Below are 27,763 nucleotides of genomic sequence, written 5' to 3' on the forward strand. Positions count from 1 at the left end.
GTAAAGGGTTTAGTAAACACCAACCCATTCAAATATGCATTTATAAATATAAAAAAAACTGCAGCCATAAATGAAGTTTTTGCTCAAGTGATTCGGTCAAAAATAAGAACAGTAAAGGTAACACTAGATTGGAACATTATTTAAAGGTTTCACTATAGGGGTAAAAAATCTTGCTTACCTCTAGATGAAGAGCGCCTAAAATCTTTTGACACCAGACTTTATACTCTGGTCCAAGAACAGATAACTTTTTCAAAAAATCCCTCATTTCATGCACCACAAGTTGTGTCCCTTCAAGGTCAGATTTGCACACAGTAATCCATGTTTCGATCACACGTAGAACACCTTGGTGGGCAATAGGCATTTCATTTATTGGGCTAGTTATTGGACTTATCCTTAATATATCCGGTCGTATCAATGAGTTTTTAGAATCCGACACGTCCGAATTCTTTTCAGCTAATGTAGCCAAAACATGACTTTCATCACTGGTGCTAGCTGGCGCTTTTGTAGATAAAGCATTGTTTGCACTGGAAGAATTCGTCGTATTATTGAGCGGTTGTAACAGATTGTTTCCAAAAGACGGTGGTGGGAAGTCAAAGGTATGAGGACTTCCACTAGCACTAGACAGCATGGGGGATTGTGGAGGGTCAAAATGAACTATAATGTTAGCAACGCTCTCGTCGGGAGTGTCTGTAGTTGATTCTTCCGACGGTAAAAAGAACACAGAATCGTGGTGATTTACATCTGTCATCGTAATTGCCACGGCAGATCCGGAATGTACGAGGGAAGACACTGCCTGCTCGGACCCACAACCTGACTTACTAAGCCTTTTTCTCGAGCTATGAGCAGACAACTGGCATAGAGAACCGGTTGTAGCATTTAACCGTCCAGCGAGGTTTTCAGGTACTGAACTTGAGCGAGAAAAGACTGGCGAAATATCTAATGGCGTGTCCATAACGAATGTTGGCAAGTTTATTAGCTCCCTTTGGAATGCTATGATATCTACGTCATGGGATGACGCGAGATCCGGGTCTTTTGTTTTTAGTAACAAAGAGTCGTCTTGTGAGCGTATACTGGTTTGAGATTTTGACAAAAGTTTCTTGCTCTGCCATCGAAATAATCTCGGCTTGGTATCTTTAAACGATTCCGATTGAGTAGCACAAACTTGTCTATGTTCTGTAATTGGACTTGGACCCGGATGTATATTCATTTCTAACGGAGTAACTAAGCTTTCACCTATAGCCCGTAAAGCTAAATTGGTCCCATTTGCATCACCACTACATGTTGCTCCGTGTTTATTATATACAGCAATAGTTTTACTTCTGTCCCTACCCTGGTCACCAGAAGATGTGGATACCTTCTGTTGCTTTGAATTCAATCTTTGTTCAAAGCACTTGGCACTTTCTGAATTACTCCGCGGTGGGCATTTCACCTCCGCGTTAATATTCTCCTCCGTCGGTGGTTTCAATTTCGCATCTTGGGAGCGTACGTTTTTCCTCCGAATCATATTCCCAAACATTTTGTGAGCGAGTAATCTTAGAGTTATCACTGGATGAACTATCAGGGGCAGTGTCATCAATAAAAATTCGCGGAAAGACTTATATCCGACATTATTCAAAGTTTGAACGGAACATGTTGGGGACACGGCTGGAGTGGTAAAGTCATGATGTCCCTTAAATGTCCAACAAAAGCTCTGAACAGAACTAGACACGGATATCCGAGGTGATACATTCCTGTCCTCCAGCTCCTCGCATACAACTTCCTGCAAACACAACAACAGCAACAAAATGAGAATCACAGAAAATCATGACAACAATAAAATAAATCAGAGTCCATAATATCTGAAATTTGGCTTAATATTTTTTTCTTTTAATTTGTTTACTTATGCCAAACTTTTATAACCACAAAGGAACGTACATATAATTATAGGCAAGGAAAAATGATCCGGTATAGTTATTAAAGTCTTAATATAAAGTCTGCTATACAATAATATTGTAAATAAATCTTTTTTTAATAAATAAATTAAACTAGAAATGTGTCCATAGGACACGGGTGCCCCCACCGCGCCACTGTTCTGTCAATCTCATGACTCTAGGTCAATTTTTTTTTAAAAACTAAAAATCTTTACTAAGTAAAGGGCAAGAACTTTACAAATACTGAATAAATCCACAAGCAAACCCCAAGGTGCATAAGTACACATGCTAACCAACATTCTTGTAAACTTTCAGGCCTACAAGTTAAATACTTTTTGAGCCATGCATGAACAAGTTGAAAATTGCAAATTTATACTATTGTAAGTCAAGGACAATGACTCTAACAAAACTGAAAAATTCCACATGCAAAGTCCCAGGTGCATAGCTTCACAGTGATGTGAATCATTATTCCTGTAATTTAGTGATGTTAATCATTATTCCTGTAAAATTGGTTGATTCTATTTCAAGCACACAAGGAACAATTAACAAAATAATAACATTACTAAGTCAAGGGAAATAACACTACAAATACTGGATAAATCCACAAGCGAAACCCCAGGTGCACAACTACATATGCTGAGCAACCTTCCCGTAAGGCTTAATGACTCTATGTCAAATCCTTTTTGAGTTACATGCGACACAAGTTGAAAATTGCAAAAATTTTCTAAGTAAAGGGCAATAACTCTAAAAATACTAAATAAATCCAGACGAAAATACCCAGGTGCACAACTACACATGCTGATCAACATTCCTGTAAAGTTTCATGACTTTAGGTCAAATACTTTTTGAGTTACGTGCGACACAAAAGAGAACGGACGGAAGGACGGACGGACAAGGGTAAATCTAAATGCCCGCCACTAAAGTGGGGGCACAAAAACTGCGTTTTTTTTTCTTTAAATGAAATTGATAAATCTCTAATTTATGGAATGATCTGTTGTTTTGTAATGGTGCACAGTTTAACGACGAAGTATATGACTGAATGCCGGACATATCTAGTCAAGCAGGCCAGTATCCTAACAACAAGTAGTATATAACATGTGCAATATTAAACTAGGTTGTTTATTATTTTCTTCACGTATTTGTTATCCCTTATATCCATAATGATTTGTTTTATCACTTTTCCAAACACAAATTGAAAATGAACCTAAAACACAATGTACTTTAACATGTTAATGTAGGACAAAACATACATTTTAGCAGTGTACTTTTGTAATTTTAGACGCAACCATTAAAATACAGACAAAGCCATAAAATGCTTAAAACAAAAAAATCAGTATTTGCGTTTAATTTGGGAATAAAACAAGACTATGAGCTGAATATTTGATATAACTTCACGTCATTACATTGACATATTAGTTGATGGACGTGAAATGTGTGCTGTAATATATTTAACATTAAATGTTTTCATTTGAATATGTTAATACAATAAATATATAAACCATTAAAAAGAAAAATTCAACAATTTTTGCACCGTAAAATGAAGATTGTGTTCAAGAAATGACAAGAAAAAATACAAATGAAAAGAAATGCCAGATGAACTATAAGGCGTACAAATTACGTTACAATTAATGGTAACTATGAACTATCTTAATGGTTTGACATTCAGGTAAATGTTTGTACACTAAAATATATCACTTAAAACACTAATGCCCGACAACCCCGAAAATGGCAAAAGAACATAACAAGCGAGGTTTTCACACGCATAAAATGGCCGCGAATGGTCATCTGTATACTGCTGCATACTTTGCGAAGAGTCAAATAAAATACTACCGTTGTGAAAATTTAAATTAAAGGGGAAGTGTTTCCACATTTCCATACCAGTTCTCGTTTTATACTGTGACAGAACGGGTACAATAAAGTCAATGTCATCGGGAAAGTTAACCCAATAATTGTGTCACATATCTTATTTATATATAAACATTGCTGACACGCTCGTAATGGTTTATCATAATGCCTGGGGCATTAAATAATTATAGGATATAAATTTTTAATAAGAGAAGGATCAACAATAAAGCCTTGTTTTTATGTACTTGTACTTTTATATAAGTCGTGTCCTTCCGCAGTAAATCATGCGTCTTATTTAAAACAATATAAACAAAGTCGTATTTTGACTTACATACAAAATACTAAATCACGTTAACTGTACTAATTGCTAAGATAAAAAAGAAGCAAAAGATAAAAAGCTATATGGCCAAAGATTATCTATGATAACTTATAATAACGGGACTCCACTGAGGTTGTTTTGACGTATCGGGGCTCGGAACATTTTCCCGAGATTTGTGTACAATTTGATGAAGGTCTGGGCTAATTACTGTGTACAAATTTTCAGTTCACTCCCTCATTCTGTTTTTCCAGAATAATCATTTTTATGGCACAAAATGACCAGAAAATTAAAAGCGTTGCAACGCTTTTCCCTCAAATCTGGCTAAGAATGGCACAGAAAATCTATTTTCAATTCAATTCTTAGTATATTTCTATGTTATCATTTGCAATGTTTACCATTTTAAGTGTTCCATTTGATATTTTTTAAGGTTTTCAAATTTTATGTTTCTAGACCTTTGGACCTCCGTGGAGTTCCATTAGCAGAACACCAAAATAAAAAGGTTTTTAGTTAGTTATTAACATAATATCATATTTGGGGCTATATGGGCCGTTAACTCCGTGCTTTTTTTGCTTTATGAAACCATTGAGAAACAGATATGCCTGAAAGTGTTTCATATACCGTACACTGTTATTTGATCGGGTTATAAAAAACGAAAATTGTCGTTAGAAACAAATCAATGATCAAGTTGAGGAGCATCACTTTTGATATACAACAAAGTCGTTATATCAAGTTATCTTATAATATAAACAAATGCTTTCATATATTACAAGTGTGCCAACTTATTTCAAAATGCATCCACGGATTTAAGTATGACCTTGACTTTTTTGCTACTAAACTGGCTATCGTTCACTTCAAATTGTCTTAATAAACTTAATATGAAGTAATGCACATTCCATTTGACGTGCATGTGTGACCTTGACATTAAAATACATTAGAGGCCAGACTTCTGCGCAAAGGATGTCAACACTATGCCTTAAAATATATACCAAGATTTTAAAATCCACCGGAACAGAAAATGTATGTCGTTTTTTCCCCTGGTTTTCATTATTTTACTCCTATCATTCCATATATCTGTTCCATATATTTGGTGTTGGTTTGTTAGTCTACAAGCATTCTACATTTCCCGGTGGCAAACATTTAATTCTCATTTGAAGTTAGATAAAACACACCACCAAATTCAGGAGCTATCTGGTTATTTATAAAAGCGTTAAGAAAAGTTTGATTAATTTACGAAACTCGCACAATTCTACATCGCCTACCAACCACTATAGATACCATTCAATCATTCAAAACATAACAATATGATGTATTGTGGCGACTGCAATAACGCGGCTGTAACAGCAATGGGTAAACAATTTACAGATCGTACATTTGGGAATATCGTTGTCGACACGTCAAACATTTACTGCCTTATAATGCTTTATAGCAGCCAGAAAGAAAAACAAAATATAACACAAACGAAAAACAAATGTTGGCATAGACTGAGATGATAATATAGTATAACATGATGGTATAGAATAACATAATGATACAGACCGGCATGTTGCTACAGAATGACATGATGGTATATACCGACATAATATATAGAAAGACATGATGGTATAGTATGACATGATGGTATATAATGACATGATGATATAATATGAAATGATTCTATAGACTAACATGATGATATAGAATGACATGATGATATAGAATGACATTATGGTATAGAATGGCATGATGGAACATACTGACATAATGGTATCGAATGACATGATCGTATATACCGACATGATTGTAAATATATAATGACATGATTGTAAAATATGACATGATGGTATAGAATGACATGATGTTATAGTATGACATGATGGTATAGAATAACATTATGGTATAGAATGACATGATGTTATAGTATGACATGATGGTATAGAATGACATGATAGTATAGAATGACATGATATTATAGTGTGACATTATAGTATAATACGACATGATGGTATAGAATGACATAATGGTATAAAGTGACATAATGGTATAGAATGACATGATAGTTTAGTATGACATGATGGTAAAGGATGACATGATGGTATAGGATGACATGATGGTATAGTATGATATGATAGTATAATATACTGATATGATGGTATAGCATTAAATGATGGTATAAAATGATTTAATGGTATACAATGACAAGATGAAGGTCTTATGGCGACTTCCCAGCCTTCCTTTGTATTTCAGATGGTATGGACTGACGTAATAAATCACATTGATATATGTAGGTATAAACCAGATAAATTATGTACATGAACCATTTCATAAATAATCGCGTTTCCTTTACATTTACTGTTTGATTCAAAATATTGACATGGAGTATAGAAGAACAAGTCTTAATTAGAACATTAAGAGATGTCCGGTGATGATGATTTTTATGATTATATAACACAGAATATCTTTATATCCTCATATGAACGTATCTGTTTGTTTTTCCCGGAGGTTATTTTATCTGTTCAGTAAGTTGAAGATTCAAAATAACTTTTTCAATAATTTATAGTCAGTCTAAATAGTGTATTTAAGCACTGGAAAAAACTGATTCATGATCCCAATTTTCATTGTGACTAGGTGATCTGAGTTTTTTTTATTTATCTATTTTTAATAAGGTTCATTTAAGGCACATGATGAGGCTCTTCAAGTGAAAATATCTAGGGAAGTCCTTCAATAAAGAAATGCTATTTTCGTTTAATTATCGTTTAAAACGAAATAGAATATATACTACAAATCATTGACTATTTCAATAACCAAAGCTATATTTTTATAAGTAATAGAATGAGCATCGAACTACGAGGCTATCTGATTTGTACGAGAGGACGTAGCCGCCGAGTATAAATCAGATTGCCGCGTGTTTTGATGTTCTTTCTCTTTTGTATCATAAGTAAAAACACGTTTACTGTCGTCACAATATAAAAGCCAAGAAAAAAGTAACTAATGTACATGCATCAGACTATGACTTTTCTATCGTTATCTCTTTCCCTGTAACCCCAGAAAAAATGAGCCAATCAAACGAAACAGACAGTGGGGTGTGCACTGTACATGATTTGGTATACGTTTTAATTCTTGACACGTTCTCCAGTGACGTTATAAATCAATAAAGAACAAGTTTTGATTCTATATGACTTTGTGTATCACTATCAGAATGAATGACGCATGTATACTTAGAAATAATAGTGTTATATTTTGGTATCATACATGTGTTCCTTAATAACAGAGACATTCTATGTTATAACTTTTAAAAGGCGACCTTTATAAATGTTTAAATAATATTTCATTTTATGATTTTTATCATATACTTGTAAATGATATATTGAGAAATATTGATGAAATAAAAGACATATGTTCATTTTCTATGTTTTCGATGTAAAATGTCAAAATTAGGATATTAAACCCTGATACGAATTCAAACATTGTTAGACTTTTTACAAAGTTAGTAAACAAAATATTATAAATGAAGTTAATAAGGTAACGACCGGTAATGACATATTACTTGAACATCTCTTTATTGTATCATTAAAACAGAAGAGACAAATCGTGGTCTCATTTACCAGATAAATGGCTTTGTTTATGAATACCAAATTAGGCTTATAGTATTTGCTGTGACGTATATTAATGCTTGTTTTGTAAACCTTTGGGTTCGTTTCAAGTCAAAAAAGGAATGACTGAACGCTACATAGGGTAATTGTATACAGCCTATTATACATTGTGATCAGAGGTTTTGTAACCGGTATATCATAAACCTGAACTCACTAGTAGATCTCAAAATAGGTTTTATTTCTTGTACTGTAGTAATATATGAAGATGCTTTATATTATATGTGTTTTTATATGTTCTAATCCTACAAAATTGCAGATGTACTATGCTCATCTTTGAGTAAAATATTAATGAAATTTTTACTGAATATGTCTGATTTGGATCAAAGAATGGGTAAACTATGTATGAAAAGTAGCATTCCCTATTACAGGTCAAGTAAAAAATGGTGTTTTGTAAAAAACAAACAAAAAAACTGTCCACAATATATTGATATTGTGACTACCTACCTATAGTGTGTAGAATTTTAAACATAACATATCTCCTTTGTGTGAAGTAAAAACATGTTAATTTTATAAAACTGTGTAGGAATTATCAATATTTTCTAATATAGAATCTTTATTTCGTGTACATGTGAAATGAAGTAAATTTATATGAAGTAGTTTTATATGAAGAAGTTTTATATGAAGTAGTTTTATATGAAGTAGTTTTATATGAAGTAGTTTTATATGAAGTATTTTATATAAAGTAGTTTTATATGAAGTAGTTTTATATGAAGTAGTTTTATATGAAGTAGTTTTATATGAAGTGTATAATTTGTGATCTTACCTCAATCACATGAGTTATAAGACCCTCATGTGAGGCAGCCTCTATATGTTATCTTACCTCAATCACATGAGTTATAAGACCCTCAAGTGAGGCAGCCTCTATATGTTATCTTACCTCAATCACATGAGTTATAAGACCCTCATGTGAGGCAGCCTCTATATGTTATCTTACCTCAATCACATGAGTTATAAGACCCTCAAGTGAGGCAGCCTCTATATGTTATCTTACCTCAATCACATGAGTTATAAGACCCTCAAGTGAGGCAGCCTCTATATGTTATCTTACCTCAATCACATGAGTTATAAGACCCTCAAGTGAGGCAGCCTCTATATGTTGTTTATCATTCCACATCACTATACGACCTAGTGCCATTAGCTCTATAAAACTATCTTCTGGACTATTCACTTGAAGTATTGGATTGTTAGACACAGCATCTTGAAAAACTGGAAATAAAATAAAAACAAATAAGAAATATAACCCTTTCCAATGTACTAAAACATTTAATTTTCACGTAATAAAATTGATGCTAATAGTTGAGATGCCTTGCAAAGATTATTCTTAAACACCCAATTTTCTCAGATCAAATACGTACCGTTTTGCGTGCCGCGCTAGAGACAGGATGACAAGACAACAGCGCGACAATGCGCCATTTGGCGCTTTGTCGTGTTGTCGCTAAGCGTACCAAATCAGTCACCATAGATAACCGTAAATGTGATCATTTCGGTTCATAAACATTTTTTTAAATTATAAAACATATAAAGGCATAGTTCACATTATACGATTAATCACAATTCATTTATATACATTATAATACATTTATTAATCACACTGTAGAGCACTAACTGTATAATTTATTGCATTTTTCATCCAACAAATGAGTACAATACGCCATGTGTAAACTTAATTAGTGAGTCTATTTGCTAAGAAATGAGAAATAAAGACTTCGGACAAATTTGTTCGGGAATTACTGCTAATCTGTTGGGAAACAATTAATTGATCAACACTCAACATCAAACACTGCTCTTATTGTAGTTGTTGTTGTTCTCCGCGGTATACTTATATTCTTACTGCGTAGATAGCACCATGTTAAAATATGGTACGTTAGAAAACTAATATTTGCTTTTTGTTTCGATCAATAAAATTGACCAGTAATTGGATTTTCTATGCACGCTGTTCCACTTTCTCGTCTGACATTTCTCTCGTCTGCTTCTTGATAAAACATTCAGCAATTTCTCGTTTTGCTCTTAGATTAAAACAGACCCGAGGCTCTAAATAAATTACACAAGGAACAAAAAATGTGATATAATAACATTAAATGCGATAACTTTTGGCATCCACATTTCCTTAAAGGCCTCTTATTTATGGAGATGATTTCGCAGAATGCAGGAGAAAATGTCGAATATATTATACCGCAAATCTCGTGCTGCGGGTGAACAAATGAACGTGAATGGAGGTCACAATGAAACAAAAAAGTTCCCTATATCAATACATATATATAGTATTTCTTACCAAGAAAACAAAATGAAAATTATGCTAAAATACGTTATGAAAACTGTTCTATATCTTCAATATTTCTACGATCCCCATACTATGTTATATATAGTAATATATGAGATTGTCATATCTGAATTCATAGCGGTAAAACATAACTATTATGCCATCATAGACCACCATTAACGTGTATTTATTTATTGTACATGCATGTAGATAAAAATATACTAGTATATCAATCATATTGACATTGTACTCATCTGTTATTAACAACTCTGTAAAGTGAGCAAATTAAAACAAATGTTCCAACATTTAGGGAAGGATATGACGTGTTATTGTATAAACATGTATTCCCTTATATACTATTATAAACAGTTGCTTATAATGCCAGAACTTGTCCAGCCATTTTGCCCTTGATAATTATTGTCGCAATAGAGATTCTCCGAGAGCATAAAAATCAAATTTGCAGATTCTGCTCTACAGTGTTAATGGGAAGTGCAACAACTCTCATGTTTTTAGTATTAAATCTTAAACATAAAAAAGTATTACCTTTTGTATACAAAGAACAATAAAATATTTTTGAACCATGATATAAAGCGTGATCAAAAAAGTGAAATGAAAACATAACACAGATTTGGACAATAAATAAAGTTTTGATTGAATACCTTTTGTATCAAAGAGATCAACACGACCACCAAGCCTATGGAGTTGTCCGAGGTATACCAAAATGCGAGCGGCGTGATATTTCACGTATTTTGCGTACTTGGTGCTGTGGTTTGTGTAATACCACTCATCCGACGGCAAAAGAAGCTGCATCAACATATCGGCAATGTCGGCGTCGGTTAACACTTGATGATAGGAGGGGTTTAGGGCAATTGAAGATAGGCTTTGTAGTAGAAGGCACAACAAATGCTGGAATAGTAAAACAATAAAAATAACAGTAATAACATTAATAACAATAACAGTAATAACAAAAATAATAATACTAATAATGATAATAATTATTCTCATAACAATGAAATATTTTTTTCATGGCTGAATGTATCTCAATGGTCTCAGGCTATTGTTATATTTTTGATATAACGTAATGTTTTACTTTTGAAAGAGATATATTATTGTTAAGAATGATAAGTATCAAAAATAAATAAGTTGTTGTTTTAAACCATATTAAGGTTTACCCACAATCCCAATTCCACAATTAAATCCATTAGCAAAGATCGAAGCCGCCATCACTTACAACACATACACTTATTCTAATAACTTTATTCGTACTCAAAACTACTTAACTACAAACTGAAAGAATTTAAAACTCTGAGAAACCTGAGAAGAAAGTTCAATGGTATGTTAATGTTTTTGAATTTGTCTTATGTTACTGTAAAGGTATATTCATCCGAGATTGTTTGTCCATTTGGTGTAGATCTATACCAATAACTTGTATACAAAATTTTAGTTCATCCACTCAAACCGTTTCCCCCCAAATAATCGTTTATATTGCGTAAAATGACTTCTTTCAACTCAAACATGGCTAAGATTTGCATTAAATATGTATATTGTGTTTAATTCTGAGCAGATACGATTATTTTTTATAATTCTGAGTTTATCTATCTTTTTTTATATACTTTCCAGTTTTGAGTGTCGCATTAAGGATTTCAAATTTTATGCCCTTAGGGTTTTGACCTAATGGAGTTGTTTAAAGAAGAGAAGACGGAAATATCACTATTAAGTAACGAACATAATGAAGTCTGGCGGGAATGACTATAGCACAGATGTAATCATGATCTACATACATACAGATACTAACAGCAACATCAGCATGTGAGTCATACTGTTGTTTTCTCTGAGTTGTAATTGTGTGGGATTTCTCTGTTTTGAATATATCAATATGCTAATATTTATTAACAAAACAGTGTACATTGTATAAATGAATCAAGACCTTTGATCATATTTTTGATTTGAGTTACAAAATTCGAAAATATAATGGTCTGATGTACTTTGGTTACAAAAATAGCCAAAACTGTCATAACAATAAATAACCAAAAGGAAACATGCTATTTCTCAACATTTGAACTACAAAAATTACAAGAAAAAATTTGCTCAATGAATATCCAACTGTATCTATCAAATGCTGCAGCGTGTGCAAAATATGTAACATGACCGCAACTAGAAATTTTCAACCCCAAATTGTGAGTATATAAAAAAGAGACCGTCCGTCATTGTGATATTTCCGTCACTAGAACCTGGCAAACTGTATCTGTGACAGACTGGGCAACGTGACGTACCACCAGAACTCTTCCGACTGAGCAACAAGCCATATTTTCTCCCTTCTACACCATGACCAGACAGTATACAAAATATATTTTACTCAATGATATATATGACATTGGAGAAAACAACTCACTATACAACATGTTATTTGTTAGTATTCTTCGATCTTTGAACACAATAAACTGCAATTTTGGCACAAGTTCAATATTTGGAATTGTTCGGACTTAATGAATAGAAAATGAGTTTTCCCGAGACGACTTATACAATAATCAATCATTTCCAAATATTGCCTTTCCTCTCTAGAATGAATAAAGATTGAAGTAAACGTTTGACTGATTAATATTTAAGAATATGACATTTTGTTTGAGTTAATCAAAGACAAGTTTGATACCACATGCAATCGGCTGCTCTCAATAATATCTCAATATTCTAATCTAAAATACACAATTTGTGTAGATTCAATGAATGAAAAGTAATCCACTATTTTGGCTTTTTCAAATATCAAATTTGAGCATGATATATCTTTAAAAATTACTTTTGTACGGTAAATAGTAAAAAAAATAAGTGGATCCTTTTTGATTTTTAAGCGCCCTAAAAAGGCTTCAGTGTTGTTATATTTTTTTCTGGTTCTTCGGTATCATTGATTCCAGCACTTTTTAGTTTTGAAAATTGAGTACCGCTCACGCCGGTGCTAGGGGCGTGAGGGTTGTTGCACTTTTTCACTATCCCTCATGTGCAGACCGAGTCTGCAATTTTCATGTAATATTTTTGTGATTAATGCTTCCGAGGGAAGATTTTTTACGTCACCAGGGCATGCCCTATATCACCAGTTACGACACAATCCATGAAAGCCAGCCTTGATGTACAAACTAGAAATGTCTAAATCTAAAGCAGAATTATGAGAGATTGGTTGTTCTGAAGTTTTCAACTAATGTGTTCAATGTCAAATCAGGAAATTAGATTTTTTGATATATTTATAGTAATGTGTGAGTTTTTGACAGATAAAATTTTAATGAAAACATGTCAAAACGTTACAACTGATTTAACTTTTGCAAGCAAATAAAATCTTTTTATATTGTCGTAACAATTGCTTTTCAATGCTATTATATATTGTACTGTCAATCCACATGTATAATAATATGGCTTTTTAAACCCCCAAAGCGCGCTTTTCTCTCTAAAAAGTGTTTTATATTTGTGTCCAAAAAGTTGCTCGTATACCAAACCACGGGTTTGGAAGTAAAACACGACACCAACTTTGTTAACATTTGATTTTCATGACAAATTACTTCACATTTAGCATTACTTTCTTTAGGTGATAAGCACCTACCATGTTCTAAATGTATCAGTAAAGCATTATACAACGCATGGTTCCCTTTTTAAAGAAGTAATAATGTATTCATTTCTGATGTGCCTTTAAATATGTAAAGCTCTCCTCCACATTTATTAACATATATATTTAGCCTCATCACTGAATACAACATTTCAATACAATGAATGCCACACCCCAAACTTAATGTGCAAGATTTTAATTATGGATTAAGAGCACGTTAAATGCTTAGCAATTGAAGAAATCATTGTTGATTGTAAAATAAAAAATAATATGTCAGGTTGTTTTTTTTCTTTACCAAATGTTACTCTGATTTAAACTTTAATAATTGTCAAAAGGCAACAGATCTTTAAGAAGAAAATATGATAATTTTGGTATTAATATGTCTTTATCGAATGAAAAGGGCTATACATATATAGTAATTAATAATGATAATAAATATGCATAGGGTAAATGTTACTTACGGGGTCATGATTGGGGTCAAGCGCTTCAACTAACGTTTTCGCATGACCGTCGTTGACCAGTTTATGCTGAACATTTGGCCCGTGACACATCACAGTTAATATCCGGGCACTGAATATTTGTAAACAATGGTGCGTGCACTGACGCCATCTTGTACTTGGTGTACATTTTTGCCGGGTTCCGATAATCCGCTTATGCATGGTGATATTGTTATGTAAAATACTGAGAATCTGACTAGGGTCACATGATGTGAGAATTTCAAGAGGGGTTCTATGCACTTGCGTGCAATTAGATGTATTGCTAGATTTAGAATCTTCCCTGTCGTCTGCGTGGCGTTCATGAAGGTCGCCTTTAGAGTGCGCATCGTGACTCATTCGCCGTTCTCGTTTAGTAAGCGAGAAGTGACGATTAAGAGCCGTATTTTCTTCAGACGTATTATGACTTCCCTTCCGTTTTGGACTGGAACCGCGATACAAATCACTGGTAGACACTTGTTCGGCACTTTTTGTCAACGCACTCACCTCGTAATTTTTGTAAACAACGCATATATCGATAATTCTATTTATAGTACACAGCGCTGTGAAATGAAGACTCTGCTTGCCTTTCAACAATTCAAAGCCGATGATCAAAAGTTTGGAGAGATCATAGAAACTATTTAATCTTTCTTCTGCTTGCTTACATTCCTTGAGCTGTTCATATGTCGTCTGCAAATAGAGAATTACAGAAACATTTGATATATCTAGAAATAAAACTGTATTAATATATCAGACCTTGGGAATATTTTATACATGCATAGGATTTCTTTAATATAAATACAAACAAGAAACATGGCAATGCCACGAAATCAGGTTTTCAATTATCATCATTGTAGATATTAGTAACCGGTACCGTTGGCCTAGTGGTTAAGGCGTCCGCCTTCGGATCGGGAGGTCGAAGGTTCGAGCCCCACGGGGAGCGTTAATTGAAGGATGAATGTTTCTCGTGGGACTCGTTCCGAAATGGCCGCTTCGTGAGCCGCGAGGTAGTTAAAATGAATGGTTACCGATTTCTATCCGCCTGGCGCCTGGCATAGTGGTAGCAATTGGGAGGTACATGGTATGCAACCAAAAGGTGTCTCATAAGTCAAAATGGCTGGCCCTTTCAGTAGGGGTGACACTATAATAAACAAGACCTTTACCTTATTAGTTGTAGTCGAAATACAAATCAAATACAAGCAACAAACAATGTAACTATGTGCAATGTAAATAATGAATAATGAATTTTCTATTTTTAGTAACTGTAACCTTGACCCTAGGGGAGGGGGGGCAAAAAGCCATCCCAAGTGAGGTCTTTATAAAAATTGCTTTACACCAAATTTCATAAAAATATCTTATTCCAAACTAGTTATTCACCCGAAACCTATTTTCTATTTTTAGTAACAGTGATCTGACTGAAAACAGATTTTCTATCTTTAGCAACAATGACCTTGACCTTGACTCTACAGACCCAAAAACAGGCAGATGAGCTGGCAGGGATGCACCAACCTAGATAGTTTCTGTTTTATAACTAAAGTTTGTTGTGATTAAAAGAACATGTTACACTTATAATTAAATTTTATGGAAAAAACAAAGGGCCATAATAAGGTTAAAACTTATCCAATCACAAAACCCCGACAATATGCATCAGGGCACTTGCAGACAAAGCTAATCTGTGAAAGTTTGAACAAAATCCTTTGAGAAATGTAAAGGAGTTGCGCACAAAAGAAATTGTTCACTATATATTCTATATAAGGAAAAAACAAAGGGCCATAATTAGGTCAAATATTATTCAATCACAAAAGCCTGACAATATGCACCAGGGATCTGGATGACAAAGCTTCTGTGAAAGTTTGGTCAAAATCCGTTGAGAAATGTAGGAGGGGTTGCGCACAGAAGAAAATAATTACGCCCGCCCGCCCGTCCGCCCATCCGCCCGCCGACATACCTCAATCTAATAACCAGTTTTTACCTTCGGAAAACCTGGTTAAAAACTCATCTGTTTCGAATACGTCAAATTTAAACAGTTATGCACTGTCCTGTGTTTGTGAGTACATCTTGAAATTATGTCACAATTATCTTAGAAGATCGTGACAGGAAGTCAATATTCGGATCAAACATATATACAAATTTTTATTCAATCCCCTGGATCAACAGCAAATGAGCCGCGTCACGACAAAACCAACATAATGGGTTTGCGACCAGCATCTGCGCAGTCTGATCAGGATCCATGCTGTTCGCTATCAGTTTCTCTACTTGTTATAGGGTTTGTAAGCGAACAACATGGATCCTGATCAGACTGCGCGGATGCGCAGGCTGGTCTGGATCCATGCTGGTCGCAAACCCATTATGTTGGTTTTGTCATGACACGGCTCAAATAATTTCTGAAATACTTGCTTCCAAGCTAAGCTAAGCGCGCATGTTTAACCAATGACGTCATCGAACAGTATACGATAAAATCGGATCGATTATAAAGTAATTATTTGGCAATTTGTCTGTGTCTATTACAAGTGGTAATTGTGAAAGAGTAATCTAGTTTTCTGTGTTTTTAAACTAAAATACGTTTTTAATGTATACAATTATTTAATGTTGATCACCTGCCGAATAAGAAGCAAGATATAAAAGATAATACAATATATTTAGAAAGCAAGGCTCCGACATTATCCAGCCAAACTGGACCAATCAAAAGGTACCCCTTGGTGCACCGCCCAAACGGGACAAAGTAGGCACCAGTTAACTGAAAATTATGTAATACCTAAACACCATATCATTACATGTAAAATGAAGTGAATCTGATAAATTTAGTACTTTGGCATCATTATTGTTTTCTATCGTAACCGACAAATAAAAACATATACATGTATTTTGTATTACTTAATAAAACTTTTTCTAGCTTTGGAATTATATTGCATATCAATTAAGAAAAATCGGTTTGCAATTCATACACGAGTGTAATGAGTATGTTATGATTAAATGCGATATCAAACACTTCCTTGAAATATTACTTTAAATATAACATATTGCATTTTATAATTGAATAATTTTGCTTAAAATGTACAATAGAAGAGGTAAGGAAAATATTCTTTATATGACGCACCAAACAGCAAAATTGCAAGTGTTTTACTAGAAATGTCTGTTTCTAAATATGATTAAAATGTATCTTTACAAATTGACAAGCAATCAACCATAATGCGGCTCAAATATTCAATTTCAAAGTGAATTAAATCTCTAAAGATTTATCAATTTTAGATTAGTTTTCTCGCCGGAATATCTAGGAATATTTGTGATTTATAGACACAGTGTAAATCAATAATGTTCATAAATGATTAACGCTGGAGAAATGAAATTTTAAAGCATTATAATTGTTTTCTCATGTTTTATAATGTTACATTTAAATCAGTTTAAAATATCATGTTACAATTAACTCCGTATCAATATCATGTTACAATTAATCCAGATAAAAATTATTATGTTACAATTAAATCAGTATAAATGTAATCTTCAAATTGAATCCGCATTATGTGTTACAATGCAATCAGTATTAAATGTTATGTAACAACTAAGTACAAGTATTAAATATTATGTTACTAGTTCAAAATATTACGTTACAGTTAAATCAGTACAAATTATTATGTTACAATTAAATCAGTATTAAATATCATCTTTAAGAATGTTCACATCAGATCAAATCACTAGTTGTGCCGCACTTCATAAATCACGTGACTTGATTCTCTGAAATCTGAGACAGCAAAAAAGAGAAAAAATCGCACTGGGATTACGACAGGACGATGACCGACAACTATCAGTACTCTGCAACTTAAGGAAAATTTCAAAAGAGAAAACAACATATTAAAGCGCCGTTACGCTAAACAGACGCCGTTACCTTAATGTTATAAAATGAATCTTTTTGTTTACAATATATTGTATTTATGATCAATACCTCGTTATAACATTTCCAATCAATTAACTGTCATAATAGAATATGTATTGAAATTAATGATTTGCTAGAGCTACTATTTCAATAAAGTCGTGTGTCATAATTAAACAAACACTCAGATCCTTGCAATAAATCGCACTGGAAAGAATGATAGACTATCAAGGTATTTCCTATGCCTTTTCTTTCAAAAAGAAAGAAAGAAAGAAAGAAAGAAAGAAAGAAAGAAAGGAAGTAATAAAGAATCACAAAACAGTGTTAAAATACCTATCATAAGGAATCAAACGATGTATCTATTTTGATTTATTAGACGTAGCATTGCCCTACACCAGGGTACAGTAGTAACGAATTTTGATTAATTACCATGAACACAAATTACATTACAGTTAATGTGATCAAAAACTTACGATGAAAAATTTATTAATGATATTGTATTAAGTTAGAACTGAAGATATTAACCGAAAATTAACGTTGTTTTTGGTAATTCTAAGATAAAAAAGAATTAGAATGACAAGAAATAAAATGGTGAAACTTTTGATTTATTAAATGATTAACAAAACATGACATGAAATCCCGGTCACCATAGTAACTAAATTACAGTTAGATTGAACAATGTTACAAATACAATTACATATTACTGACTCGTTGTATTTACTGACATAGTTTGGTATCAATGAAGGACTGTTAACATATAATATACAAGTAAAATGGTTTCCTGCGGGCGGGGAACATTTTTAATGATATAAAGATATTTCATTTAACTATTTTCAACATTGTTTTGGGAGAGGGGAATAAATAAACGTTTGTATCAGGAATATAGTTGACAATAATCGATCAATATAGAAGAAGGTCTTTGGAAACTGGTGATCGTTGATGACCGGAGAAGGTCGAACATAAAACAATTACCTACCATTTTATGAATAATTCCAGGCAAAAAAAATAAATAAAGTAAACACACAAGTTTACGCAGAAAATATCTCTATTTATTATGGCAGATGCCACTAAGAATATTTTAATTTTGTAGATTTTCAGTATAAACAATTTATTGTTTGTAAAATTTGAGATACATATATTAAAGAAACAATGATAATTTTAAAATACATCATTCAGGTTTTTCCACCTTAAACGGTCAAATAATTATAGAAAATTAGAAATATCACGTAATAGTTTTTGGTTCTTAATTAGGTGTAATTCTGACTAATTCCCTAGAGGTAATTCCGTAACGTACCGACAAACGGTATTTAGCCAGGTTTTCGAAAAGGCCAATTAACCAATCGTGTACGGTTTACAGATCACATGCTCCTCCATGTACCGAAAACAGGTCACGTGCTCCTCCATGCCTCAAAAGTTAAACGCGTACCAATACCCTGCGGTCTCCAGACCGCAGGGAATAAAGATATGATAGGGATATACGTGCTATACAATGTCATATTTATACAGATAACCGTACTTTACAAGGTGATTTATATCAAATTAGTACCGCTTGTAAGTAGACGAATAAACATGTATGAACATCAGCAGGAAAATGCTTAACTTTCTGATTAAAGTAATTTTGATTGCCCAAAAGAGTAATCAGTCACATATTTGTTTCTGTCAGGAAGTATAAATCAATTAATTAAGTAAATCTCCCCTCAGATTACTCCATGGTATGTATTATTGTCAGTTTTCGCCGGGTAAATTTCAGAATAATCAGGTCCAACCTCGCAATACAAATATGCAAATATGTATCTGTACGGTTGAGAAGTTGCAGAACTGTTGATGCAATAATCAGATATAGCAATTTGTGTTATTGTAGTGATTTAAATCTCCATACACAAATCAATGGCAAGTTGTATTCCCTTGCTAATTATATATTAATTATTTATGATTTATATAGAAAAACATTGATCATTCAAATTAACTGGGCAAGAAAAAGACTGAATAATAATGATTTATACTTTGTTTTACATTTGATATATATGTTTGATGTATGCTCCAAGCGGTAATTAATTATGCACGATGATTAACGTAAACTACCGGGTATAGTACTATACAATATACAATGTATATGTGTCCTTTACAATATAAAAATGTTATTATAAAATAATTTGTATTTAATTACTACATACTTTTCTCATATACTATTTGTAACCGTCATTCTGTTATTGGAGACGGACATTGTAAAATGTTTATGCCTTTTGAAATAACTTGAATCTTGAAATCTTGAATCTAGTACTATTAGAAAACTAGAAATGTGTCATCATGCCACGGATGCCCCCGCATGCAGCCAAAATTTCAGATGGTGCATTAATTATTTTTTTCATTTTAAGTTCAAAGCCCTTAAAACTTTTCAATGTTAACACAAACCATTTCCATACAACGTTCAAGGCACTGAAATTATTCAGTCTTAACCTTTTAGAAATAGCATATTGCATATTTGTAGCCAAAATAATGGCTAAAAGAATGAGTGCTGAAACTGAAAGTTCAAAATTTTTCCAACATTCAGGAAAGATAAGTTTGTCTAAAATCATTGAACCATGACCAAATTCAAACTTAAACTGCTTATTCCTAAGATGTATCTATATTATTTTCAAAGTGAAAGGGACATAACTCTGCCAAAAAATCATCAAACTATGACCAAATTCCAACTTAACCTGCCCATTCCTTTGACATATCCATATGTCAAATTAAAGTTGAATATGTAACACTGTTGGGTAGATAATGAACAGAAACTGTAAATTTCATATTATTTTCAAAGTGAAAGGGGCAATACTCTGCCAAAAATCATTGAACCATGACCAAATTCGAACTTGGCCTGGGCATTTCAAAAACATATCCATATGTCAAATTTGAGTTGAATGTGTTGTACCATTGGGGAGATAATAAACGGAAACTGAAAATTTCATATTACTTTCAAAGTGAAAGGGGCATTACTCTGCCAAAAATCATCGAACCATAACCAAATTTGAACTTGACCTGCGCATTCCTTTGACGCATCCATATGTCACGTTTGAGTTGAATGTGTTGTACCTTGAGGGAGATAATGAACGGAAACTGAAAATTTCATATTATTTTCAAAGTAAAAGGGGCATAACTCTGCCAAAAATCATCGAACCATAACCAAATTTGAACTTGACCTGCGCATTCCTTTGACGCATCCATATGTCACGTTTGAGTTGAATGTGTTGTACCTTGAGGGAGATAATGAACGGAAACTGAAAATTTCATATTATTTTCAAAGTAAAAGGGGCATAACTCTGCCAAAAATCATCGAACCATAACCAAATTTGAACTTGACCTGTGCATTCCTTTGACGCATCCATATGTCACGTTTGAGTTGAATGTATTGTACCTTGAGGGAGATAATGAACGGAAACTGAAAATTTCATATTATTTTCAAAGTAAAAGGGGCATTACTCTGCCAAAAATCATTGAACCATGACCAAATTCGAACTTGACCTGTATTTTCTCATGACATATCCATATGTTAAGTTTGAGTATATTGTGTTGTACCGTTGGAGAGATAATGAACGGAAACTGAAAATTTCATATAATTTTCAAAGTAAAAGGGGCATAACTCTGCCAAAAATCATCGAACCATAACCAAATTCGAACTTGACCTGTATTTTCTCATGACATATCCATATGTCAAGTTTGAGTTGAATGTGTCCAACCATTCTTAAGATAATGAACGGAAACTGAAATTTCATATTATTTTCAAAGTAAAAGGGGCATAACTCTGCCAAAAATCATCGAACCATGACCAAATTCGAACTTGACCTGTATTTTCTCATGACATATCCATATGTCAAATTTGAGTTGAATGTGTCAAACCGTTCTTAAGATAATGAACGGAAACTGATGATGACGGAATGACAGAATGACGGAAGGACGGAAGGATGGAAGGACGGAAGGACGGAATGACGGAACAGGGTAACACTATATGCCCCGGCCATTACATGGCGGGGGCATAAAAATACAACAACAACAACAAGATGTCAATCTCATCAAATCAAGTCAACAATCTATAAAGTAATTAAGAGCCATTGACAAAAATTTCATTCCTCTAAAATTCACAAATGACTTTTTTCAATTCGACATTCGGTGCCAGTCAGAATGCTGACATTTTTATATGAAATTGACAACAATAAGAAAATGAGAAATAACGACGCAGTGTTCAAATTATCTAAAAGTCTCGGACGTTTTATATAATGGAATGCCTTGTACTAAACTGCTGACGATTTTTCGTTGATTACACTGTTAAAATTAGAACTATATGCGGTGAAAATTAGTGTTTATAAATATAATTGTTGCTTGTTTATGCCACCGACATTTATGTTCGATATAAAATACAATTTAATAATTTTTCAATATAATTTTCCAAGCCATACAAATATTTACGAAAGCCTAATAGTGTCAAATGAAATAAAAAATAAAAATGCAAAGGCGTTATAACGCGAATAAAAGCATTATTACGCGAATCAAAAGGCGTAAGAACGCGAATAAAGGCGTAGCAACGCAAATCAAAAGGCGTAAGAACGCGAATAAAGGCGTAGCAACGCGAATCAAAAGGCGTAATAACGCCAATAAAGGCGTAGTAACGCGAATGAAGGCGTTATAACGCGAATCAAAAGGCGTAATAACGCGAATAAAGGCGTTATAACGCGAATCAAAAGGCGTAGTAACGCGAATAAAGGCATTATAACGCGAATAAAAAGGCGTAATAACGCGAATAAAGGCGTAATAACGCGAATCAAAAGGCGTAATAACGCGAATAAAGGCGTAATAACGCAAATCAAAAGGCGTAGTAACGCGAAAAAAGGCGTAGTAACGTGAACCAAAAGGCGTAATAACGCAAATTAAAACACATTATAATGCCAATTTAATACCATATTTATACTAATCAAATTCGCGAGAAAGGAAGACCAATATTGATCTGAATTTATTGCTCAAGATATAAACTCGTATACAATAATACAATATACATTTACAATAACTTTCATTCCATTTGCACAGTAATTATGCAAACTATTTGTCTTTAACTAATAAAGACTCTTTAATATTTGCCAATATAAGATGACTTGGTGACTTATAGGTTATAAAGTATTACTTCAAATAACAATCCTCCTACGAAGTTTGAATATTGTGGGCCAAATGGAACTTAAGTTATGCTCCCGAAACCAAATTGCTTACGGACGGACGGACGGACAGACAGACAGACGGACGGACGCACGTTCAAACATTTTGGGTTTAGGGGCTATTTTCTTTGTTATTTTCTTTGTTCTCTTAAGAACTACTAGCCCATAAACCCTTTGATCACGGATTGAACCTATTGTTCTCTTTTGTTCTCTTTACTGTTATATAGCCCCTAAACCCAAAATGTTTGCTCGGACGTACGGACGCCAGGGGTATAAAATAATATGCCCGAAATTCTTTCGGGCATATAAAAAAACGTACATCTAGATCAATTCATTTAAATCAACATTGTTCTTCCTTCCATACATTAATAGGCCACTGTTTGGCATTTATATGGTATTAAATTAGCGTTATAACGCTTTTTATTTTGCGTTATTACGCCTTTTGGTTCGCGTTATTACGCCTTTTGATTCGCGTTATAACGCATTTATTCGCGTTAGTACGCCTTTTGATTCGCGTAATTACGCCTATTGTTTCGCGTTATTACGCGAATAAAGGCGTTATTACGCTTTTCAATTCGCGTTATTACGCCTTTTGGTTCGCGTTACTACGCCTTTATTTGCGTTATAACGCCTTTGTTTCGCGTTATAACGCCTTTATTTGCGTTGCTACGCCTTTTTTCGCGTAATTACGCCTTTTGATTCGCGTTATTACGCCTTTTGATTTGCGTTATAATGCCTTTATTCGCGTTGCTACGCCTTTTTTCGCGTAATTACGCCTTTGATTCGCGTAATAACGCCTTTATTCGTGTTGTTACGCCTTTTTTCGCGTTGCTACGCCTTTCGATTCGCGTTGCTACGCCTTTTGGTTCGCGTTACTACGCCTTTATTCGCGTTATAACGCTTTTGTTTCGCGTTATAACGCCTTTATTCGCGTTGCTACGCCTTTTTTCGCGTAATTACGCCTTTTGATTCGCGTTATTACGCCTTTTGATTCGCGTTATTACGCCTTTTGATTCGCGTTATAACGCCTTTATTCGCGTTGCTACGCCTATTGATTCGCGTAATTACGCCTTTTGATTTGCGTAATAACGCCTTTATTCGCGTTGTTACGCCTTTTTTCGCGTTGCTACGCCTTTCGATTCGCGTTGCTACGCCTTTTGGTTCGCGTTACTACGCCTTTTGATTCGCGTAATTACGCCTTTTGATTCGCGTTATTACGCCTTTTGATTCGCGTTACTACGCCTTTATTCGCGTTATAACGCCTTTGTTTCGCGTTATAACGCCTTTATTCGCGTTGCTACGCCTTTTTTCGCGTAATTACGCCTTTTGATTCGCGTAATTACGCCTTTTGATTCGCGTTACTACGCCTTTATTCGCGTTATAACGCCTTTGCACTTTTATTTTTTATTTCATTTGACACTATTAGGCTTTCGTAAATATTGATTTGACGTTATTTTAATAACATTCCTCAATTTATTCTCGCATTTACAGTTCCAGACCAATCTAGAATGGGACTTTTCTTGACTCTTGATTTATGTTTATGCTTATGAAAATTTACAGATCATTCTTGTTAATAAAAATGCTGTCTACAAAGTATACAAACGAAGTGATTTTATCTTAAGCCATCATCGACAATGTTGAAATATATGCAGACATAAGCCACTATTTTGTCAGCCACGGGGATGGAAATAATTATGGGGATCGGAACAGTGTATTTTGTCATAGTTTATATAAAACTTTCATAAATGTTATTATCCTTAAGACTCTAAATTATTATTTGCTCGTATTTCCTCTTAAACATGATAATGCGTAGAAAAAAGAAGTATTATATTTGTTGATGTTAATTTGAAATAAACATCATGCTAATAAACGCAATTAAGTGTCAACTTCTAAACAGAATATTAGAATATTCGAGTACGTTTGTTTGCTGTTTTGTTCCATATTTCATCTCAGGCGTACATCACAAACATTTGAATTGCCATTTCGTGCAATGAATGCTAAAACTTAACAAATTATAATGTTTCCCTGTAGTACAAAATGAAAAAAATATATTAAAATACAATGATAATGTAAAAAAAAAACACCATCATTTTTATCTGTTCTCTTGTTTTCTATAAAAATAGACACAATATATGTGATATAACACCAGAATGAGATAAATGAAAGTATGTGATATATATGTTTATACGTATAGAATATATGTTGTATGTTACTCGTATATGACTTCCATTACCAGTCATCATAGTGGAGGAATACTCATCAACATTACAACACCATTGATGTGTTGTTGACGAGGTGATACAGCTAAAATCGCATTATAAAAGTTGTATACACGTATAAAGGTATATACTTATTGGTACCTGGATGATTGTGTTAAACAATTGACTAATGGCGTTCTCTACAGCGGTTGACTCGGCATGTTCTGTCAGTGCGAGTACGAGCTTCATGAAGTTACCAAGTCCTTCTACGAGCGGCGACACACATTCTGGGTTACCTGCCAGTTTGATTAGCGCCTTTAATGACTTCTCTGTGTCATCAATAGAGGAACGATCTGAAAATGTAAAATGATACGTGAAAAAAATGATATGACATTATGCCTATCTAAGTGTGAATGGTCAGTGAAAAGGTAAAAATTAAAATAACTTGACATTTTATTATTTGAATAGTTTTATATTGTACTATTGTATCATAATTATTTTTCATTATCAAATATTGGTCAGTCACCATTATTATAGCTAATCTTTTGAAATATATTACTAATTCAACACAAATTGACAACGAAAAAATTAGCACCATGCCACTTTAACAAAAACACAAACAAACCAAAAAAAGAACATACCCAACAGACATTATTACTCTCTCTATATTTCTGAGAAATACGTTTTAGAAAAATATTGCGTAACAAATGTCTATCAGTGAAGCCAATGTCCTTAAAGAAAAAAACAACATTTTTATTTTGTTTTCTTACATAAGAAAAACAAGTGACCTCATGGGTGGCGGTAACACACGTGGTTATCCATCACAACAAAAAGTTTATGTATGAGTCTATGTAAAGTAACTCATATCACGTGTTTGCAACTTAGGACATGACTTATATAAATCTTTCTACCCCGCGGATATACAATCAATAGACGGGATAATGTATTTTTCCGCGCATGCGCAATCTGCGTAAAGCCATTTATGGGAAAAGGAGCCTGACGTATACAACTATTGAAGAGGTTCATTAAGCAATGTTACACGCCAAATTCCTTTTAGTATTGCAGTTTGAAAAAAGAAGTCTTGAAAGTGTCTGTTTTAGTCTATATTATTTAACTATGTTACTCCATAAGCCAGCCAATTTTGACCCCAGGGACATGGTTTATATAATGTTTGTAGAGAATCACATGCGGCTGTCAAAAATAGAGAACCTTTTAAGTTATTTTAACTAGACGAGTCTTTAACTTAGCGATCCCGGCAGCGGGACCATTTTGACCCAGGGACATCAATTATATAAGTTTAAGCACTGCTAATTGTCATATAACTAAACTCCGGGCACTGCATGTAATAAAAGAAGTTGTTTTTGTCTATATGTCTATGTAAACTAAGTGACACATGGAGAAATTTTAAGAACCATTCCTGAGAAGTTTAATCAAAACCCACCAAGAGTTTTAGGAGTCCTGAGATGTTATGTAAAGATATTGTGGACGACGAACACTGTCACCAAAAAAATCATCTCAGAGCATTTTGTGTCAGTTAATATCAAACTAAAACAACAAAACTGTTAGCACCCGAACATAATGGTAAGTAAACAGATTAGCGGTTATTCCTTATATAACTATAAAACGAAAAAAAATAAAAAATAATAAGATCGCATTATGTATACAGTCGAAACATTTGTATTGAAAACACACACACACACACCAACACGCACGCACGCACGCACGCACGCACACACAAAACCTTGACAAGTTTATGCTACATGCGACCTATCTAGGCTTAAGGCATTATAGTCTCTTCTAAGAAGATTTTAAAAATCTGTTTCCTATAGCCAATGTTAATGACCAATTTGACTTTAATGACATAATTTATATAGCCTTTGTAGAAGGCCTTACACGTTTTGCCAGATTCTAAGTACTTTGTAGTTGAGGAAACGATATTGTGTTAAATAAGTGTTAACAACGACAATGAACGACGAATATCCCATTTACAGAAAAGCTAACGAATATATACAATGGACAATACAATATACATATATACAATTAATATTTTAAGAATGACGTTCGCATGACAGTATTCCATGAACAATAATGGGTTACATATTTATTTTGTGCTTCCTGAAATTGTGTCAATTTGTCGATTCTTTCAACGCTTTACTATTCTGCTCCGATTTCCATTTTTTTTTGTTTAATGAGGAATAATGTTAGAAAGGGCAATTATCATATTATAAAACACAAATCTGTCTTAATATTGTCATAATATAATGAATAAAAACATAATGAGAATAATAATAGCAATAAATGTTGGCCATCTATTTTACCCGTGTTTACAGTACTGCATAGCATATCAGTTACCATAATTGCCATATTAATACAAAGTCAACACTAGATAGTTTTGTTATCATTTTTAGACAAATCTTGCCAAAACATTTTTTAAATGTCATAATTATGGCGACTTTCAGATTTTAGTGGTGGGCTTAGACCGCAGTTTC

General features: G+C 33.5%; 1 protein-coding gene across 1 annotated transcript in view; it reads right to left on the reverse strand.

The window, feature by feature from the left end:
• LOC132758902 (uncharacterized) overlaps positions 1 to 27,763 on the reverse strand; it is a 132,052-nt gene that overhangs the window by 55,932 nt on the left and 48,357 nt on the right. The window contains exons 4-8 of the mRNA XM_060750611.1: positions 25,437 to 25,627; positions 14,014 to 14,715; positions 10,623 to 10,869; positions 8,752 to 8,909; positions 179 to 1,759 (exon numbers count right to left, since the gene is read on the reverse strand). Coding sequence (XP_060606594.1) covers positions 179 to 1,759; positions 8,752 to 8,909; positions 10,623 to 10,869; positions 14,014 to 14,715; positions 25,437 to 25,627 — 2,879 coding nt within the window. The remainder of the gene's footprint in view (positions 1 to 178; positions 1,760 to 8,751; positions 8,910 to 10,622; positions 10,870 to 14,013; positions 14,716 to 25,436; positions 25,628 to 27,763) is intronic.

This window comes from Ruditapes philippinarum, unplaced genomic scaffold, assembly GCF_026571515.1.
Source record: "Ruditapes philippinarum isolate M1 unplaced genomic scaffold, ASM2657151v2 ctg1949_1_1_1_1, whole genome shotgun sequence".
Taxonomy (NCBI): Eukaryota; Metazoa; Mollusca; class Bivalvia; order Venerida; family Veneridae; genus Ruditapes; species Ruditapes philippinarum.